Here is a 19,130-nt window from a genome sequence, read left to right as displayed (position 1 = left end):
TTTTCTTAATCCGCGTTTGGCCAGCGTGGTGGACTATTAACCTAACCCCTCTCATTCGGAGAAGAGACTCGTGCTCAACAGTGAGCCGAACATAGGTATGTTAATGATGATGGTCATCATTAACAACCTATTTTTGTATAATTTTGGGACTGCATCAAATTTTTAAAGAGGAGGAAGAATAAAGGAGGAGGAGGAGGAGGGGAAGAGAGGACGAGGAATAAAACCGCTTTTTTTCCAAATAATATATTTATTTCATAATAATATGGCATCGCCTGCAAATTGCACCAAAGATCATAACATAATATAACATAAATGACACGCAGACAGAGATCAACCGAGTTCAACAAAAAATATATATATTATGTATATATATATAGGTATTTACAACACAATACAGTTGACGCGTTATCAACTGAGTCGTAGTACTATAATGTACAGGGTGCTCGGGAGTATTCCCCATAATTACAAACTAAATAAAAAACTTTTTCATACAAAGTAATTCCGACTATCCATGTAACACACGCCTTTATCTATCCTTGCATTTTAAAATACGTAATCGCAGTGGTAAGACTGTCGATATCGACGAGATATTGCAACTGGCACTCCTGACTTCACTAGTAAGCTACTTCATGATATTTATCAATGAATAAACTTGGCTAGGTCATAATATAAGGATGCCATATAAGGGACACAATTTAAGATCTATTTACAAAAGAATTTTTACTGCGAAAATATTCATTTTTGAACGCATGTTCCTTAGACATTTTTAATTAATTTACCATAAAGAATATAACCCTAGAGTTATGGGAACAACTCTCGAGCACTCTGTATAGCCAATTTGAATAAACTAGTACATAATACAAAGCCAGGCTACCTTTCTAAAGGTTTTTTTTAGTGCTTAGACCCACCATACTGGTCCAATACGGACTGGCGGGTTGCGATAAATAAATTAAACTAACTATTCACGACTCAGTTGATAACGCGTTGACTGTGACAGACTTCAATGTGCGCTGCGAGACCGACTAAACGAGTTATAATAAACATCAAAATCAATTGTCATCTTACTTGATCGGAAAAGCTTTATTTATCCCGCGAAATCAATGTGCAAAATAGTACTTTACAAACAAATCCTAGAAAACAAACAATTGTTTTTAATGCATTTATCTTCGCTCTAGTGAGACGAAAAGTCGTGTTTTTCGCACGGTTTGTTTGTATGGAAAATAAACAATTGTTTTGCATTTAATTTTTTAAACAGCATTTTCCTCACTCTAGTAAGACAAACAGTAGTGTTTTCTGTTAGATAAGTATTTTATTGAAAATTGCGTTATTTACTCTGTATTCAGTAATTAAAATCATATAGAAATATCAAGAAAATGCTCCGAAACTATCTTTCTTTTTTCACTCAAGTAATTTATTCCCGTACGAGTATTTTATCCCCGTATTCCCACGGGAATAAGAACTACGCGGATTAAACAGCGGGCGTCTGCTAGTAATTAATATAATGTATCCAAGTTTTAATTATATTATTGGTGACGTCTAGTAGTGCACATAGAAATCTTTACACACAAAGCAATATGCCCAATTTGCTACAATCACAGATTACAGAATAATAGGCAGATGGAGCGTACGGAACACGACGGTGTCGTAGCCGTTCCGAATACAAAATTCAAAAACGAATACATTCTCGAGTCAGTACGACACGAAACGTCACATTAGTAATTTTCAATATTATTCAAAACACATGGCGTCTTATGTAGTTATGTAAAATTGAAGGAATTGTTCAATTCCTTAGAAATTCGCGTTTACGTTTACGCGATCGTCAAATTAACGAACTGCCACTTAGCCCTCTGTTCTCAAAAACTAAAGAAATAAGATGGAGTATGTTTGTGATAACTATAAACTAAATATTATTTTACATAATTGTTGTTACTGTTAAATTTTGATATACAAATTATGAAAAAATAATAAAGAATAATCCAGAATGAGTCTTTACAAGCAGCGCGGTGAAGCCAATGAAACCCATAAAAATACAAACGTCACACGTCTCCTTGACATACACAAACTTTTTTCATAATTTATATTTCTAAATTTAACACTAAAAACAATTACGTAATTAATATAATAATCAATAATTACCAATAAAAAAATACTCGCATTTCTTTAGTTTTTGTGAACAGTTTTTAAAATATTTAAAAACACAAGACGCCATTTTTCAGGAATAATATTGAAAGTTACTGATGCGACGGTTCGTGTCGTACTGACTCGAGAATGTATTCGTTATTAAATTTTATATTCGGAACGGCTACGACACCGTCGTGTCTGTGATTTTACTATAAATTTCAAACTCTTTTAACACGTTCGCTGCGGCACTGATATTTCTGTACTATTCTCTCTTACTAAAACTTTATGTGGTGCGGTACGAGGTCCATTGACCTCGTAACTCTTGAAGACGCTATGAGTACGAGGTCCATTGACCTCGTAACCCTTGAAGAAGCTATGCGTACGAGGTCAATTGACCTCGTACCGCAGCGAACGTGTTAAATACATTCCATTTACAGATTATAGCAAATTGCGCTCGCATCTTTGCGTGTCACAAACTTTCGCAAACACATTACATAAAAAACAAAAAAAAAAGACACAAAAAAAACACAGAAGATCTTTCCAATCTCTCAGAACACCCTTAAACACTAACCAAAGTAAATTAACAGGCAATCATTTTTTTTTTCAAAAATAGGTCCAGTGCGTCCGCCTTGCGTCCACTGTCTAATCACTTCAATACTAAGCCAGTGACACGTCGACTCGCTAACGCTTCGAAAACTATAATATAAATATATAAATATAAATATACTTAAACAATACACATCACTATCTAGCCCCAAAGTAAGCATACAGAGTAGCTTGTGTTATGGGTGCTAAGATAGTTGATATTATAATATTCATATACATTTATATACTACATATAAATACTTATATAATGTATAAATACACACAGACACTGGAAAAAACCCATGTTCATCACACAAATATTTTCCAGTTGTGGGAATCGAACCCACGACCGTGGATGCAGAAAGCAGGGTCACTACAAGATCTGTCATTCCTATACGTTTTTCTAGTTTTCTAGTAGACTACGGGGGCTGATCGATGACGATAACTTGAACACTCAGACCAATTATTGTATAGGACCTGCCTCGCTAGACGTTCATTTTCTGTCAAAATATATGATCAACGATCTAATGCGATTATAAAAACTGTCTCTATAGTATCGATGTTAAACAGTTGTAATCGTGTTCGTCGGTTAAAGAGCTCCGTAAAAATATCTTTTTGTGTAATTGAATTGTGTAAAAAACGGGCAAAAAAACTTCTAGTTTAGTATAAGATATATACAAAACCTAAGCTCGTTTTCTTCAGAAAATGACAGACAATTTTGTTCGTGACTATGAGTGTGATACAGGTCCAGGACCTGCCTCGCTAGAAGTTACTTTTCTGTCAAAGTATATGATCAACGATCTGATGCGATTATAAAAACTGTCTCTATAGTATCGATGTTAAATAGTTGTAATCGTCGGTTAAAGAGCTCCGTAAAAATATCTTTTTGTGTAATTGAATTGTGTAAAAAACGGGCAAAAACTTCTAGTTTAGTATAAGATATATACAAAATCTAAGCTTGTTTTCTTCAGAAAATGACAGACAATTTTATTCGTGACTATGAGTGCGATACAGGTCCTTCTATAATTGGTCTGAGCTTGAACACGTGACCTTTCGATGACGAATGTTGCTCCCATACATTTTATACCGAATACTGCCAGATACCAACACTAAGCCAGTAGCCATGTAACACGTCTATTCTTTCTACAAACGCTAACGTTTCGAAAACCAAAATAATGTATGGGACTGACAGATCTGCCCCTGTAGCCAACTGGCACGTCGATTCTCTTTCTACGATCGCTAACGCTTCGAAAACTAGAAAAATGTTTCAGTCGGACGCAGTTTACACTTCTATATGGACCCTAGAATGGACGCGAGACGGACGCACCGATGGACCTTCCTAATTTCCAAATATTAACGTTAATATAATATAAGAACTTTTAGAAACAATATATGGTCAGAGACTAAAGGAAAAACAGACCGAATTACACCAGTGGTACAAGACTAGCTGATACGACATCATTTTGAAAAATGGCGGTACAGGCCAGCGATTTTCGTGTAGTGACAACAGTGTGAAGTGAAACTCTATCCGTTGGGCTAATTAATGTGTTCAAAGTTATTAATGATCTTTGATTTTCATTACAAAGTACATGTGCGCGTAAATAAATGATTGCAAATCGTTATTTTTATTCAATTTCCCTTCTGTTTTCTAAGACCAGTTTTTATACGGTTGCACTCTCTTAACAGTCTAGTTGGAGGTATTAGGAATATTGGTGATTTAACTAATATGTTAGAAGAAAGACGTATGTATAGACGAGACGTATGTAAAAAGAAATATTATTCTGAAAACTGTCAATACAAAACAAAAAATAACAATCTTGATTTTTAGCAAATTCTTTTAACTGCTGCTTTAGGTTGTTAGTAATTAATTTTTCACAATTCACCTCTGCTTCACAGTTAATATGAAATTTTAATAAAACTAAGTGGTAAACATTTTTAATGAATGAATGAGACGGAACGATAGAAGAAAAGAAGTAAAACACAATAAACCGATGTTATGTTTGTCTAGTGTCTACCCTTTCGTGCTTATTTCCGAAACTGCAGATTCCATCTATATTTTTCCTTTAGTCTGTGCAAATCAAATTCATCTGATATGTATGTCTATAACTATTACACAAAAAATGTAGCACACGATTTCATCAAAAATAAAAAATCAAATTCAAATCACAAAAAAAAACACACAATTCGTGTCGAATAAAGATTACAATAGCCCTAATTTTTTCAGCATATAAAAAATACAGATTAAAATTTAAATATACATATATAGTGATAATAATATGATTTTTTTGTTTGTTTTCGTCAAACTTTCATACTTTGTTTGTATACCCTGACCAAAACTATAAAAAACTAAAATAAACCTTGTCTTTACAGCCACAAGTGTTCTTTTTCATTGCAACGAAATATATTTGTTATAGTATATGCCGGGATGCTAAATTTGAAGTTACTAAAGCGTCATGGGGGACCAATTACATTTGTAACTAGCCACGACCGAAGCCTTCCACCAGCCAGACCTGGACTAATTAAGAAAACCTCAATCGGCCCAACCGGGGATCGAACCCAGGACCTCCGTCTTGTAAATCCACTGCGCACGCCACTGCGCCACGGAGCCGTCTAGGTCGTAGGCCGTACGTTGTAGGGGCACCCCCAGGGGATCATTCTCCCGCTGAGTGTCAAATTCTCAAACAAATAGAGGTTAAACTCGACACTCAGCGAATGATCCCCTACAACCTCAGACCAATTATTGTATAGGACCTGCCTCGCTAGACGTTACTTTTCTGTCAAAGTATATGATCAACGATCTAATGCGATTATAGAAACTGTCTCAATAATATCGATGTTAAATAGTTGTAATCGTGTTCGTCGGTTAAAGAGCTCCGTAAAAATAACTTTTTGTGTAATTGAATTGTGTAAAAAACGGGCAAAAACTTCTAGTTTAGTATAAGATATATACTAAATCTAAGCTCGTTTTCTTCAGAAAATGACAGACAATTTTGTTCGTGACTCTTTATGAGTGCGATACAGGTCCTTCTATAATTGGTCTGAGCCTACAACTTTTTCTGTTAGACAGAATTCACAACATTTCTGTTTTGCTAACTCTCTTTCAGATTTACACACACAAGTGACTGTACACTTTACTATTACAACCAAAAGACACAAAAATAAAAAAAAAAACCTTTTCTTTTTTTAGTCAGGCTATACAAAAACGCCTCGCCCTTTCGGACATTGATACAGTCGAATCTTTCAAAAAATTGATACGTAAAACATTTACATATGTAATACAAACATACTAATTATATAGTAATCATAATATATTAAATATATTAAATTTTAGCACCTCATTAAAATTAAACAAGCAAAAACGAAAAATCAATAGTCAAAAAAAAAAAAAGAAAACATTTCTTATGCTATGTGTTTTTAATGCAAAAATGTGTTATTTTTAATCGAATTACATTCAGTTTTTTTTTTGTTTTTGTTTCAATCAATGCTTTATATTGGGCTACTCAAAAAAATAATATTTGCCATATCTCTTAATTATGACCGATTTTTCCATTACCATCCAATATAGACTGAAAAAACTGTTAGGCGTTTGTATATTGTATTTTTTGAATTTTCCAACTCAAAATGTGGTTTGAAAGTTGTATTTTTTGAATCTTCCAACTCAAAATGTGGGTACATTTCAGAAGATTCAAAAAATACAACTTTCAAAATTTCACCTTTTTTTAAAAACCCACAATTTTTTTACCTACATTATAGTACCTACTCGCTTAAAATTTGATTTTAATTTAAAAGAAATAATATATTTATTTATAAATAGTACTGTTTCACAATACATTCAAATTATTAAACAAAAAAATTAAATAGTATAAAGAATTGATTAGAAAAACAATAAAAAACATTGACAAAAAACATTTTTGCATTAAAAATTTTCGAGATATTTTTTTCGGCAATGTTGCCGGCAACAAAAAAATAATAATGACTTTTTGAAATTAAAACTAAACCTTATGATCTATGATAGACTATTCTTTTTCCTATTTAAACACTTAAAAAGATCTTAGAGAAATCATTGAAGTATATCATGTACTAAGTTACTAATATAGAAAAAATACAATATTAAAAGAAATTTCAAAATGGCGCCTTAAGTGTCATGGCAGCAGTCTAGTGATGGGGAAATTTTATCGACGGGAAATAGAGATTTCTTTAATAATAATAATCAATAAATAAACAAAAAAATTTAAAAATAATTGTGTTTTTTAATTTTGAATAAAAATTATAAATAATAACAAGAAGATAATGATGAATATCTCTTCTAATTTTCATTCAAGACCTCCTTTTCTATAAGTAACTTTATAAGTAATACTTTACCAAACCGTAAATTTTGTTAAAAACAAGGCACACAGATTTTGAGTTTTTATATATTTTTTATAAATCATCTCCGGCCAATCATCTAAAATTATATAATTCTGCTGAGAAAGAACAACTTAGAGGGGCTCAAAATTTTGTCCATAACGGTAAATTAGTACACCTATACTCAATGGAGGAAAACTTTTTTTTTTATCTACGAAGAAAAGAGATATATTTCATGAAACTACACCTTAAAATTTTGTACTCACAAGTTGCTTTCAAAATTCCATCACATTCAAAACCACGACTTCGGGTGTTTACAAAGAAAATGGCCACGGAAATGCGTTTACACATAGACAAATAAAAAAAATGCTTATAATTTACACATAAATACTTATAGTACACGCCAAACTTCAAGCCCGCTCTGACATTGCAGCTATTGTAAGCCCGCTGGGATGTTTTTCATGTACTGCGCAACCATACGCATCGTGTTCGGACTCCAAGTTTGGCGAATACTATACTTAAATACAATATTGACGCTTCAACCAGTAAAGTGTTGATAAATAAATTTATTTTGCTATTCTCTGCAAAAAGAGAGCTCATCGAGTCCAAGCAGCATTGCAACCCCAAGGAAATCTACATACGTTTCTTTTTCACACAGGCATATTCGCAGATTGACTCTTTAAAGTTTAATTGTAAAGTAATTAGTACTGTCTGGGAGGCTTTGCCGCTTGAACTGTTTGTTTTTTCACGGGATATAGTCAATTAAATAAAATTATTCATGTCTATAAAGTTGTATGAATAACAAATGCTTGTATTCATTAATGTCAATTATTATTATAGAAAATTTAAATAACATAATAATTATCAATGAATAAATAATAATCACATGGTTTAAAATTCATCGATAAAAACTCACTACAATTGCGTACGTCACTATAACTTCACATGGTTGAGTTCTCCTTATGATAGAGATAGTAGTGATAAAAGATAGTCTTACGGCCGTGTTCAATAACCTACCCAAGATTACGGATATATAGCTATCCTCAATTATCAGTAATAGTCAAACTGTCTTTACATAATCAACATATCTTTCAGTAGGTTATTGAAAAGCAGATAAAAACAGAAAGATAGATTTTCTTAACTTTATTAAGATTATTGAAAACGACCGTTAGTGATGTGAATTAAGATCTATCATCATCATCATCTCCTTACCCTTATCCCACTTAAGTGGGGTCGGAAAAATATGTCAATCTTTTCCATTCGTTTCTATTACTCGTCAACTCATCATCCACTCCTTTTACACACATGTCCTCTTTCACACAATCCAACCATTAAGATCTATCGATATTCGATTAATGACTAAAATTATCATTAATTACAGGTTTATTAACTGTCGACAAATTCAATCAGCATGATCGATACACATAAACATCATAGTCGATTTTGTTGTATAAAATTTATTTAAATATGTAGACTAACAAAGAATCAAAATCTTTTAAATACCTACATCGTATGGTGGCCATTTTCTTTTTGAAGTCAAAATGAAATAGATCTTTTATTCCCTACAGTATGCTCATGTTATAGATACAGTCAGTTGGTGACGAAGCATGTGTGTTAAATCTTTAGTACTAATATATAATAAAGACCGGCATTTTGCAGTGTCGTTTTTTTTTTAAACTGCCTTTTTTGCTCCGAGTTCTAGGTTTCTAGCCCTTTCGAGCCCAACTGTTTTAGTATTCATTTTACTGATTTTTGATATTACTTTATTTAAGGTTTATTCAGCGGGCGATAAAGCGAGCTATGCTCAGAGTATCTCTGCGTGATTAAATCAGAAATTAGGAGATCCGTTTGAGGACATCAAATGCCTTGTCACTCAAACTTTTTAGTCAATGCATGTCTCTCTGTAGCAAGAGAAACATGCACAATGCATTTGCTTTTTTTAGACTAAACGGAAAAAATTAAGACCAAAAGTTGTAACGACACTTTTTACCCGTCTGTAAGCTACCGTCCGTACCGGCTACTTTCAATCCTTAAAATAAAAAGAGAAGGGGGTGAAATAGGAGTTCAAAGTTTGTATGAAAAGTCGCGATAACGATAATGGAATAGAATAGAATGGAATAGAATAGAATGGAATGGAATTTATTGGAATGGAATGGGATGGGATGGCGATATGGGAACTCCGTTCCATCCGGGTGTGAACCAAAACTGAGATTAGACGTAACGAAGTATAACTTGAGCACTGTTCGGCTATAGTAAAACCAATACAGGGTGTAAAGTTTTTTATAATTCGATGGAGCCGGCTGCACTCTCGCAAAAAGATGACGTCATGGATCTTTCCCTCGCTCTAGGGTTGCCAAGTTTGTTTTTAAATCAGTCTATAACATGAGCATACAGTTCCCAGATATTCCTACAATCACAATTATATCACTGATCACAGATTTTTGACCCTGCCTCTTCTATTTTTGTTATCATAACACACTACAGTTTGGCTAATGAACGTAAAGACTGAAATCGACAGACAATAAAATCTTTTTGACAAAAAATATTGAACCCACCTGAAAATCACAAAAATAAACTAAAATGCGAAAAACGACATCGTATGTGCTACCTTCTGATCACTTTGAAGGCGGTGCCAAGCCAGTGACGTATTAATTTAAGCCATTTCTGAAAGAACCACAAGAGAGAACTGTCTTTAAATCCTAAAAGTTTATGATTCAATCGTCTTTAGTAGATTTTCATGAAAAGTAAATGGGACCAATCTGGAGGTATACTCTTTCAAACAAAGAAGTATTTTGAAATTGGTTAAATAATGACGAAGTTATGCGGTAACAAACATAAAAAAAATATATATTACACGTCGAAGTGAGAACCTCCTCCTTTTTTTGAAGTCGGTTAAAAAGACAAAATGGAGGGCGTTTTCAAAACAACAGTGCAAATATTTAAATAACCCAAGTTAAGTTTAGTTAGTTTAGTTTTCAAATATGTTTTTGACAATACCAGCCAACACGCCTGTCAGCCATGACAGTCTATATTTCAACTGTTTCATGACGTCACTAACAAATCCCATACAAACGGAGCGTTTGACAAAAATATTAGCTAACAATTAGTTTGAAGTTAGTACATCAAGTGTGTTAGTGACGTCACAAAATGGACGACAGCGTTTTTGACGTTTTGAAAATTTTAAAAAATACGTAATAATTAAATTAAGTTTTATTAAAAATTCTTAACTTTTATTAATTGATATCGATATATTTCGGACCCTTATTCCATGTACTGCACGAAATAAATATTGTTTATATTAAATTTGATATGAGTCAACTACCCTATTGCAATTTAATTTATTTCCAATATGTAGTAATGTACATAATACGTACAACACATATACGTTTTTTTTCATCGATATAAATCGTTAGATGGGCCTCTCCATACTAAAGAACGTACAATTTTATGTCATTACTCAAAAACGTGCACGCACATCTTATCTTAGTACGTAACGCATGATGTGAGTGGACGTGGACTTAAAAAAATATTTGTTTTTTTTTTAATTACCTCAATGACTTTGTGTTCATTTTGGAAGTGTAAAAACACAAGCCACAATATAGAGAAATGTGTAACGAGTGATGACGTACTCAACGTGCGAAACCAATGACAATTCCGCGACGCTTTGAGGCCCATCTAACGATCTACAATCGATGTTTTTTATAAAGATTTCAGTCCCTACTTTCGTTAGACAAACTTTAATTGCTGGTGGCTCGAGATCGTTTTATTTTAAAGCCCACGCAAGAGGCCCAGCAGTGGACGTCCATCGGCTGATATGATGATGATGAAGTATACTATGATAACAAATAACAAAACTTCTCGCATCCAAATTCAATATTGACCTACCCTCCAAAAATTCCAAATCCACCAATTAACTAACTATACTCAAAAGCCGGACAGACCGTCTCGCTTGTGCCGTTCAGAACGAGCTCGCGATTAAGAACCCAGAGTGAATCCGAAACTGGTTAAGTGTTTCATTGAATTCATCATTGCTGGTCATATATTTTGCAATAGAAGTATACTGACGATAGCCATTGTATCTACCATGCGACCGAGTGAAGAGAAATAGACAAAATGTCTTGGAATTTAAACTATCGTGAGTGTTATTCATATTAAATTAAACACGGCTAAAACTCACGTGATATTAGGTCGTAGTATACCCGACTGGTTTCGAACCCATACGGGGCCCTTAATCATGAGCTGGTTCTTGCAACGCGGCACGATCCAAACTGCGAAGCGGCGGCGCGACGCGCAGCTGCTCGCAACACGCGCTGGGAAAGGAGTTGAGTGGTGAGGAGTGAAGGTTCCGTTAAACCAACGGTTCATTAATGTCATCTAGATGACATTAATGAACCCACCACTCAACCCCCATCCCAGCACGCGATGCGATCGTGAGTTTTAGCCGTGTTTCATAACAAATTAAGACAAAATGTCATCCAATGGCGTCAGAGTCCTAGTCCTAGCCCTGTTTGAATTTGTCTATTTCTCTTTACGAAATTCCTTGGTCGCATGTTAGCCCTACAGGCATACTTCATTTTATGTTTTTGTTGTTTATTTTTATATTTTTGACTTTCAACAATAGGTACTATCACAAAATGGATACATACATTCGGCCTACGCGACGGTCTATTTGGCTTCGAGTTTTTTTATTTATTAACTAACTCCCAATACTTACAAATATAAATTTATAATATTAGAAACCACAGAGCTAAATATATTTTTGGATCGACATAATAAATAAATTTAAAATTTAAAATTCTACTGCGGTAAAGCAATTTAAAATATAAACTGAAAAGTAAAATGACGTTTTTCTAAAAGTAGTTTTTTTTAATATAGCCATGCCTACCATTTTGAAGTCCTCATGAGGAGTCCTTGAAATTGATACCCATATTGTAATATTAGATTTTTTTTTTCATATCGAGTCTATAACGTCTAAAACGTCGTCGTGTTAGTTTTTTAACTTGACCTATCTAAAAACACTTGGGTTATCCAAGTGAAAAATACGCAGTCGGGTATTTTTATTTTTTTAATTATTAACAAGTTTTTTTTAATATCTGTTAGATATGACTAATTTCCAACGGACAGGGATCGAACCCATGATCTTTCAATGTAGAGTCCAGCTCCTTAACCAATAAGGTATATTTTTTAGTCTTAAAAAAAGCAAATTAATTTATGTATTTTGTGAATACTTCGCCGAATTCCAAAAACAATTAAAAAAATATATTTAACTCTGTGTATTTTTTTTAAAACACATCAAGACTTCAATGACGTCACAAAAGATGTGACGTAGGTACCGTTCGCACAAAAACACCGAAGAAGTTTCAAACGCTTGTATAAGTTTTACCTATGAGAAAGAACAGAATTATATATTTTATTTTTATTAAAAAAAAATCTATACTTATAATAAAACTAGGTTAAATTCTTTCCATTGAATATATTTTGAAAATTTTTGTTGGAGGGCATTATCTATACTGAATAAAAAATATTTTTTTTTAAATTAATTTTTTGTTTGTCTGTCTGTCCGTAGTTTTGTTGACCGGGCATTACGCTGAAACTACTGAATGAATTCAAATGAAACTTGGCACGATTTGAATCTTTATTATGAAGAAGGTTATAGGATACTTTTAGCCGCAAAATTTATATCAGAAGGGGATGAAACAGGGTTTACAACTTTGTATGGAAAGTCCTTAATTTTTCAAGTTACATTTGAAAACCAGCTGTTTTTTAACAGTTGCTTAATTAATAGTTATACAACTTAACAGCCACAAATTGCGTAGTTCATTATTTCGTTCCGACGCTCAGAAATTTTTATTTCCTGGTAACTCAGCTAGCCACCAGAATCAAGAAGTTTTGTAAATTAAAAAGTTGATCGTCTAGATGAAGCTACTCACGAAAAATTAACTTGATAGTAATCAGTTGTAAAAGCAATAATAGCCCAGTGGATATGACCTCTGCCTACGATTCCAGAGGGTGTGGGTTTAAATCCTGTCCCGGGCATGCACCTCTAACTTTTCAGTTGTGTGCATTTTAAGAAATTAAATATCACGTGTCTCAAACGGTGAAGGAAAACATCGTGAGGAAACCTGCATACCAGAGAATTTTTTTAATTCTCTGCGTGTGTGAAGTCTGCCAATCGGCATTAGGCCAGCGTGGTGGACTATTGGCCTAACCCCTCTCATTCTGAGAGGAGACTTGAGCTCAGCAGTAAGCCTAATATGGGTTGATCATGATGATGATACTAATATAATATTCTCACCAGTCTAAGTGTCCTCCCGTGCGTTGCTCAGTTTTTTCTCATCCTCAGGACTTATAATGTGTGACATGGTCATGTGACGTCTGAAAATTATAATTTACTTGCTTTCATTGAGTCTTGAAGAACCCTCTGGTTGACAGGTAGGTTTGATACTCAAAACACAAGGTTGATTTGAGTGTTGAAATGTGCGTTTTTTGTTGAATATAAACAATTTATATAGTACCAGCTGACGCCGCGCGGTTTCAACGCGTGGTTCCCGTTCCCGTAGGAATATGGGGATAATATATAGCCTATAGTCTTCCTCGATAAATAGGCTATCTAACACTGAAATAATTTTTTAAATCGGACCATTAGTTCCTGAGATTAGCGCGTTCAATCAAACAAACAAACTCTTCAGCTTTATAAAATTAGTATAGATAGTATATAGTCTGAGACGGATATGTCGTCGTTCGATCTCGTGTTAGCTCGAGCCGACGTTAGGTGGCGCGATTTGTTTCCGTAAAGAGTAGGGAGTTAGAGAGGGGTAGCGATCGGTTAAGGTGCTCGTTGTACTGTCGGCTTCATTATGCTCATGGCGTTCGAGCCGTCCACATTACTTGTCATGCAATTCTTTATGGGTTATTTTAGAATTTATGGGTGACTTGGGATAAGCGGGGAGAGTGACTTGAGTGGAAAAGGGGAGTGTTGGATAACTGTCAAAGGCGCCTTTAACCCTACACACAACATCCACAAGTGCGTGAATCCATACTCCACTCAAGGTCATTCTCGTCCATTCTAGGGTCTTATTTTGATTACAGTTTGGTTTGTTATAATTAAAAAACCAAACTGTAATTCCACAATATTTGTCAAGACACCTTAATAGTTGTCCTGACAAATATTGTGAAACGTTATTTTTAAATCTAATTTTGAAGCTTTCTGCTAAAAATAATATAATTTTTTTATTTTTCGTTTTTTTTCACAACTTCATTGGACTGTAGACTAAAGTAAATATATAACAATACTAAACTTGATACCTCCACAAATTTCCGAAAAAAAGTGACAAACGGACAGCAAAGAGTTTGTACATATAAGGATTTTATTTCTTTTGAGGTACTGAACCATAAGAATAACTAAAAGATGGCGGGTCCATATCACCAGATAGTCAATGTTCTTTACATACCTTAATCCTCTCTCTCCCTTAAACGAACAACTGCATAAGCTGCAGCTCCATGAAAGAGTCTTCTCTTTCGCGGGCAAGATCTCTATGCCTCTTTTCGGCTCTATGGTCTTGTCACTCCCCCGTTTCGACTCTATGGTCTTGTCTATGACCTTAGGTGACTTCGCTTTAGGGGTTTCCCCTTTCTTCTGTGTATGTTTCGTGTTGGATTTCTTTTCTGCAGCAATTTCTGGTATGGATAGTTTTAATTTCTTCAAATCTGAAATTAAATGTTTATTTGTTACACATGATCCTCAATTTTTCTTTCGTTTTTAATTTACAACATACCAATGGGTGTTATAACAACGTTTAGCAGACCCATGAATGAGTTTAAGGGTGCTTTTGTGGCTCTTGTCCACCATGGTGACTGCCGACTCTATTCAATGGAATTGCATTGTCATTTAAACCATCTGTGTCTTTTTTATTTTACGACTTACCAATGGGTGTTATAACAACATTTGGCACACCCATGAAAGCATATAAGGGTGATTTTGTGGCTCTGTTGTCCACCACGACTACTCTATGCAGTGGAATTGCCTCATCACTTGAACCATCTGAGACTTTTCAATATAAGGACTTACCAATGGGTGTTATAACAACATTTGGCACACCCATGAAAGCATGTAAGGGTGATTTTGTGGCTCTATTGTCCACTACAGCGACTCTACTCAATGGAATTGCCTGATTACTTGAACCATCTGTGCCTTTTTTATTTTGGTGTTATAACAACATTTGGCACACCCATGAAAGGATGCAAGGGTGATTTTGTGGCTCTGTTACCACCACAGAGACTCTACTCGATGGAATTGCCTCATCACTTGAACCATGTGAGACTTTTTTTATTTTACGACTTACCAATGGGTGTTATAACAACATTTGGCACACCCATGAAAGCATGTAAGGGTGATTTTGTGGCTCTATTGTCCACTACAGCGACTCTACTCAATGGAATTGCCTCATCGCTTGAACCATCTGAATCTTTTTTCGACGATTGCTGTTTCTTCACTCTCTTCCTGAATCTGTGGACAATGTTCATTAGCTCATCATCAGATATGGTAAATTGGTAAGAGTCAAAACATTTTCACCCTAAATATGCTAACCCACATTAAAGCAGCCTGGTGGTGTCTACTCTTTAGGGTCTCTCAAGGCATCATCATTATTAACCCATATTCGGCTCACTGCTGAGCACGATTCTCATCTCAGAATAGAGGGTTAGGCATTGGCCTACTACCATACTGTCCACTTGCAGATTGGCAGACTTCACACACATAGAGAATTAAAAAAATTATCAGGTATGCAGCTTTCCTCACAATGTTTATAGTATAGTCAATGCCTATCACCAGATCTGACCTGAGACAATTTAAAAACATAAAATCCTAAACTGACCTAAGCCAGGAATCAAACTCATGGCCTATGAGAACAGCACTCCCAACGGCCAAAGAGGTTGTCAATTAAAGTTTCAATAGCTCAACGGTTGGACTCAACACACGAGGGGTTGTGGTTTAATCATCACCCCGTTGGTCTATTGTCGTACCCACTCCTGGCACAGTCTTTCCCGACTAGTTGGAGGGGAATGGAAGTATTGGTCATATTATAAAAAATATGGCAAATAAAAATTAAAAGTAAAAAAAAGCGAGATCCATGAGTATCTGTGTATCAGAACAGTGAAAGAGGAAGTCCAACAGTGTAGCAGAACTTATAAACAGCGATTGGAACACCATCCCAATCAACTAGCAGCTCAACTCACTATACCAGACTATCTCAAACGTCTGAAAAGAAAAAGAATGTCTCTAGTGGGGGATTCTCTTGTCATACCAACATCAAACCTAAAACCCATCTGCTCGTAGTCTTTTTGACTGATTGCACGATATTTCATCATCATCATCATCATCATATCAGCCGATGGACGTCCACTGCAGGACATAGGCCTTTTGTAGGGACTTCCAAACATCACGATACTGAGCCACCTGCATCCAGCGAATCCCTGCGACTCGCTTGATGTCGTCAGTCCACCTGGTGGGGGGTCGGCCAACACTGCGCTTACTAGTGCGGGGTCGCCATTCCAGCACTTTGGGACCCCAACGTCCATCGGCTCTTCGCACTATGATACGATATTTCATGGATCAAAAAAAAAAAATGTCAACTAACCTCTTTCTAGGCCTCTTGTACACCACAGCAGTCTTTTTGACCTTCTCCTCGTTATTGTTGTTGTTAATAAACTTCTCGCAAGCAGCGCTGCCTTGCTCCAGAGCTTCTAGCTCCGTGCTGCTTGAGATTGAGCTCTTGTCGCACGCAAACAAATCTGTCTCGTTGCTCAGTTCATTGCTGTCTATCTGGTCACTGAAATACATAATTAAAGTAGTGTACTGAGCTGTGATAGCCCAGTGGATAGGACCTCTGCCCTATTTCAGAGGATGAGAGTTTGCATCCGGTCCGGGGCATGCACCTCCAACTTTTCAGTTGTGTGCATTTTAAGAAATTAAATATCAAATGTCTCAAATGGTGAAGGAAAACATCATGATGAAACTGGCATACCATAGAATTTTCTTAAATCTCTGTGTGTTAGATCTGCCAATCCGCATTGGGCCATCGTGGTGGACTATTGGCCTAACCCCTCTCATTCTGAGAGGAGATTCAAGCTCAGCAATGAGCCGAATATGAGTTGATAATGAAAGTATTGTAAACTAGCATATACCAGCAACTTCGTCCGCTCTTAGGCCTCTTTAATTTAGCCCTCCTCACAAAATTTGTTTTTAGTGGACATCTACTAAGTTTGGGGTAGTGTAGGTGTAGGGTAGCGGTAGGTTAGGGTAAATGAATCTATAAGTGTACCTTATTGATTACATATTCCTGAATCTAAGTAAAACATTTTTTTTTTGTTCCATAACAGGAATCTACATAGTATTAGAAAGCTGAAGAATTTGTTTGTTTGAACATTGATTGTAAGATAGCTTTTTTTATCGAGAAAGGCGATAGGCTATATTTTCTCACCATAATCCCACGAGAACGGTAACTACGCGGGTGAAACCGCGGGGCGTCTGCTAGTCTGAGATAAACCAATTGATCTATATGACCTTGTAAATAAATTACAAATTACCTGCAATCAGACAATTCACTTTGTGTGTTTGTCTCCAATTTTTTAATCTGAAACGTTATGTTTATCCTCTTGTATATTTCCTCTGTGATATTTCTACATTTCTCGTATTTTGAGTCCAAGGTCTCGGCTGGCAGTTTCGTCCACAGAGTATTTTGTACTGTAGACATCCTTACCAATAAGAATCTTATTAGAATTGTATTACAAAGATTTCAATGCAAAAAAGCAGTTGTTTTTAACGCATTTCTACAAAGTTTCCTCTATTTCCCGAAATTCAGAGCTAAAAAGTATGTTACAATTCTTTTTTATGCAAAATTCTCAGTCTGTTGTTTATTGGCGGGATTTTCTCATAAAAACCTTTTAGACCAGTTTCACTACTTTCTGTGGTGTAAAACTGAACAGAGAATGTTATTCTGAGGATTTCACTGTTAAAACTCCACAATATACACACGAAATCACACTTTTTAACAACAAAGAACAATCGATTCCGAATAATGGCACAAAATTGTCATGGCTACCTTTTTGCCAGTAAACTTAAATGGTTACGCCTAAGACTAGATAAATTAATAATTGGTACACTCTTTTAGAGGTTCAACAACAATATTTATACACAAATAACTCTAAAAAACTAAAATAAAAACACAATAAAAACTACAACAGTTGCCTTGCGGCTTTTTTTTCGCATTTTTTTGACGTTTTAAATTTAGTGTTGCTTGACAGTAATTGCTCATTATTTTTAATGAAAAATCATTTCTATCCATAGACAACGTACCTAATCACTTCCTGCGTTAACGAATATTTTGTAGCAGTGCTGCAGCTTGCAATACAATTTTTATGAAAAAAGTACACATTTGGAAGCACTCTCTCACCAAATGCAATGGTCATTAAACAGTTTTGACGAAATGCTTCCTTTGTAATTTGTTTTTCTTCCTGTCACATGTTATTAAAACCATAAATAAACCTATAATTAAACAATTTAAATTTAATATTTAATAATGGATTCAACAATATTTAGTTAAACATTACACAAAATAATTCGGAAAAATAAAGAATTTTACGTGGTTAGAGTTATGGCCGCTGTACACACTCGACGAGAGCCTCTCGCCGAGAGTCTCGGCCGAGGGATTCTCGGCGAGAGCACGCCCTGTACACCCTCGTTTAGTCAGTTGCACTGCAAATACCCGAGACGATGGATGTAGAAACTGCTGCTGCTATTTGTCTCTGTGCCGCGAGCTACTATAATTTTTTAAACGTTTACTCTAACTATATAATTTAGGAATGAGTCCATTAACTCGTATGCGAATCATATCGGTTTATATACAGAGTCAGCTGCAGCTCCCGACTGAATAGATGCAATAACCTTTCTTTTATGGCCACGATAGGTAGCCATAAGTGAGTCCCGTTTCTTTTTTAATTCAGCTACAGGAGTTTCCATTTGTTCACTTATTCGCACCCAAGCGTCATGGATAGTTTGTTTATCCTTGTGTTTTACATCTTTT

The 19,130-nt window shown here is 35.1% G+C and overlaps 1 protein-coding gene across 1 annotated transcript; it reads right to left on the bottom strand.

Moving 5' to 3' along the window:
* Positions 1–227: 227 nt before the first annotated feature.
* LOC112050697 (uncharacterized) lies at positions 228–18,582 on the bottom strand. The gene is made up of 8 exons (XM_052890049.1): positions 18,404–18,582; positions 17,635–17,802; positions 16,686–16,877; positions 15,386–15,556; positions 14,975–15,081; positions 14,502–14,757; positions 13,346–13,425; positions 228–12,433 (listed from the first exon to the last, which is right to left on the bottom strand). The coding sequence occupies exons 1-7, from the start codon at positions 18,514–18,516 to the stop codon at positions 13,350–13,352; spliced, it is 1,083 nt and encodes a 360-aa protein (XP_052746009.1). The 5' UTR covers positions 18,517–18,582; the 3' UTR covers positions 228–12,433; positions 13,346–13,349.
* Between the last annotated feature and the right edge of the window lie 548 nt (positions 18,583–19,130).

This window comes from Bicyclus anynana, chromosome 27, assembly GCF_947172395.1.
Source record: "Bicyclus anynana chromosome 27, ilBicAnyn1.1, whole genome shotgun sequence".
Classification (NCBI taxonomy): Eukaryota; Metazoa; Arthropoda; class Insecta; order Lepidoptera; family Nymphalidae; genus Bicyclus; species Bicyclus anynana.
Note: the sequence above shows the minus strand (reverse complement) of the source record. Positions and strands in the feature narration are given on the sequence as shown.

Excerpts from the sequence above, each read along its gene's own strand:
- LOC112050697 (XM_052890049.1), bottom strand. The coding sequence starts at position 18,516 with ATGACCATTGCATTTGGTGAGAGAGTGCTTCCAAATGTGTACTTTTTT. Across the intron at positions 15,082-15,385 it reads ATAACACCCATTGGTAAGTC|TGATGAGGCAATTCCACTGC; the intron begins GTAAAATAAAAA and ends AGATGGTTCAAG. Across the intron at positions 14,758-14,974 it reads TGTTGTTATAACACCCATTG|ATTTGAAGAAATTAAAACTA; the intron begins GTAAGTCGTAAA and ends ATTTAATTTCAG.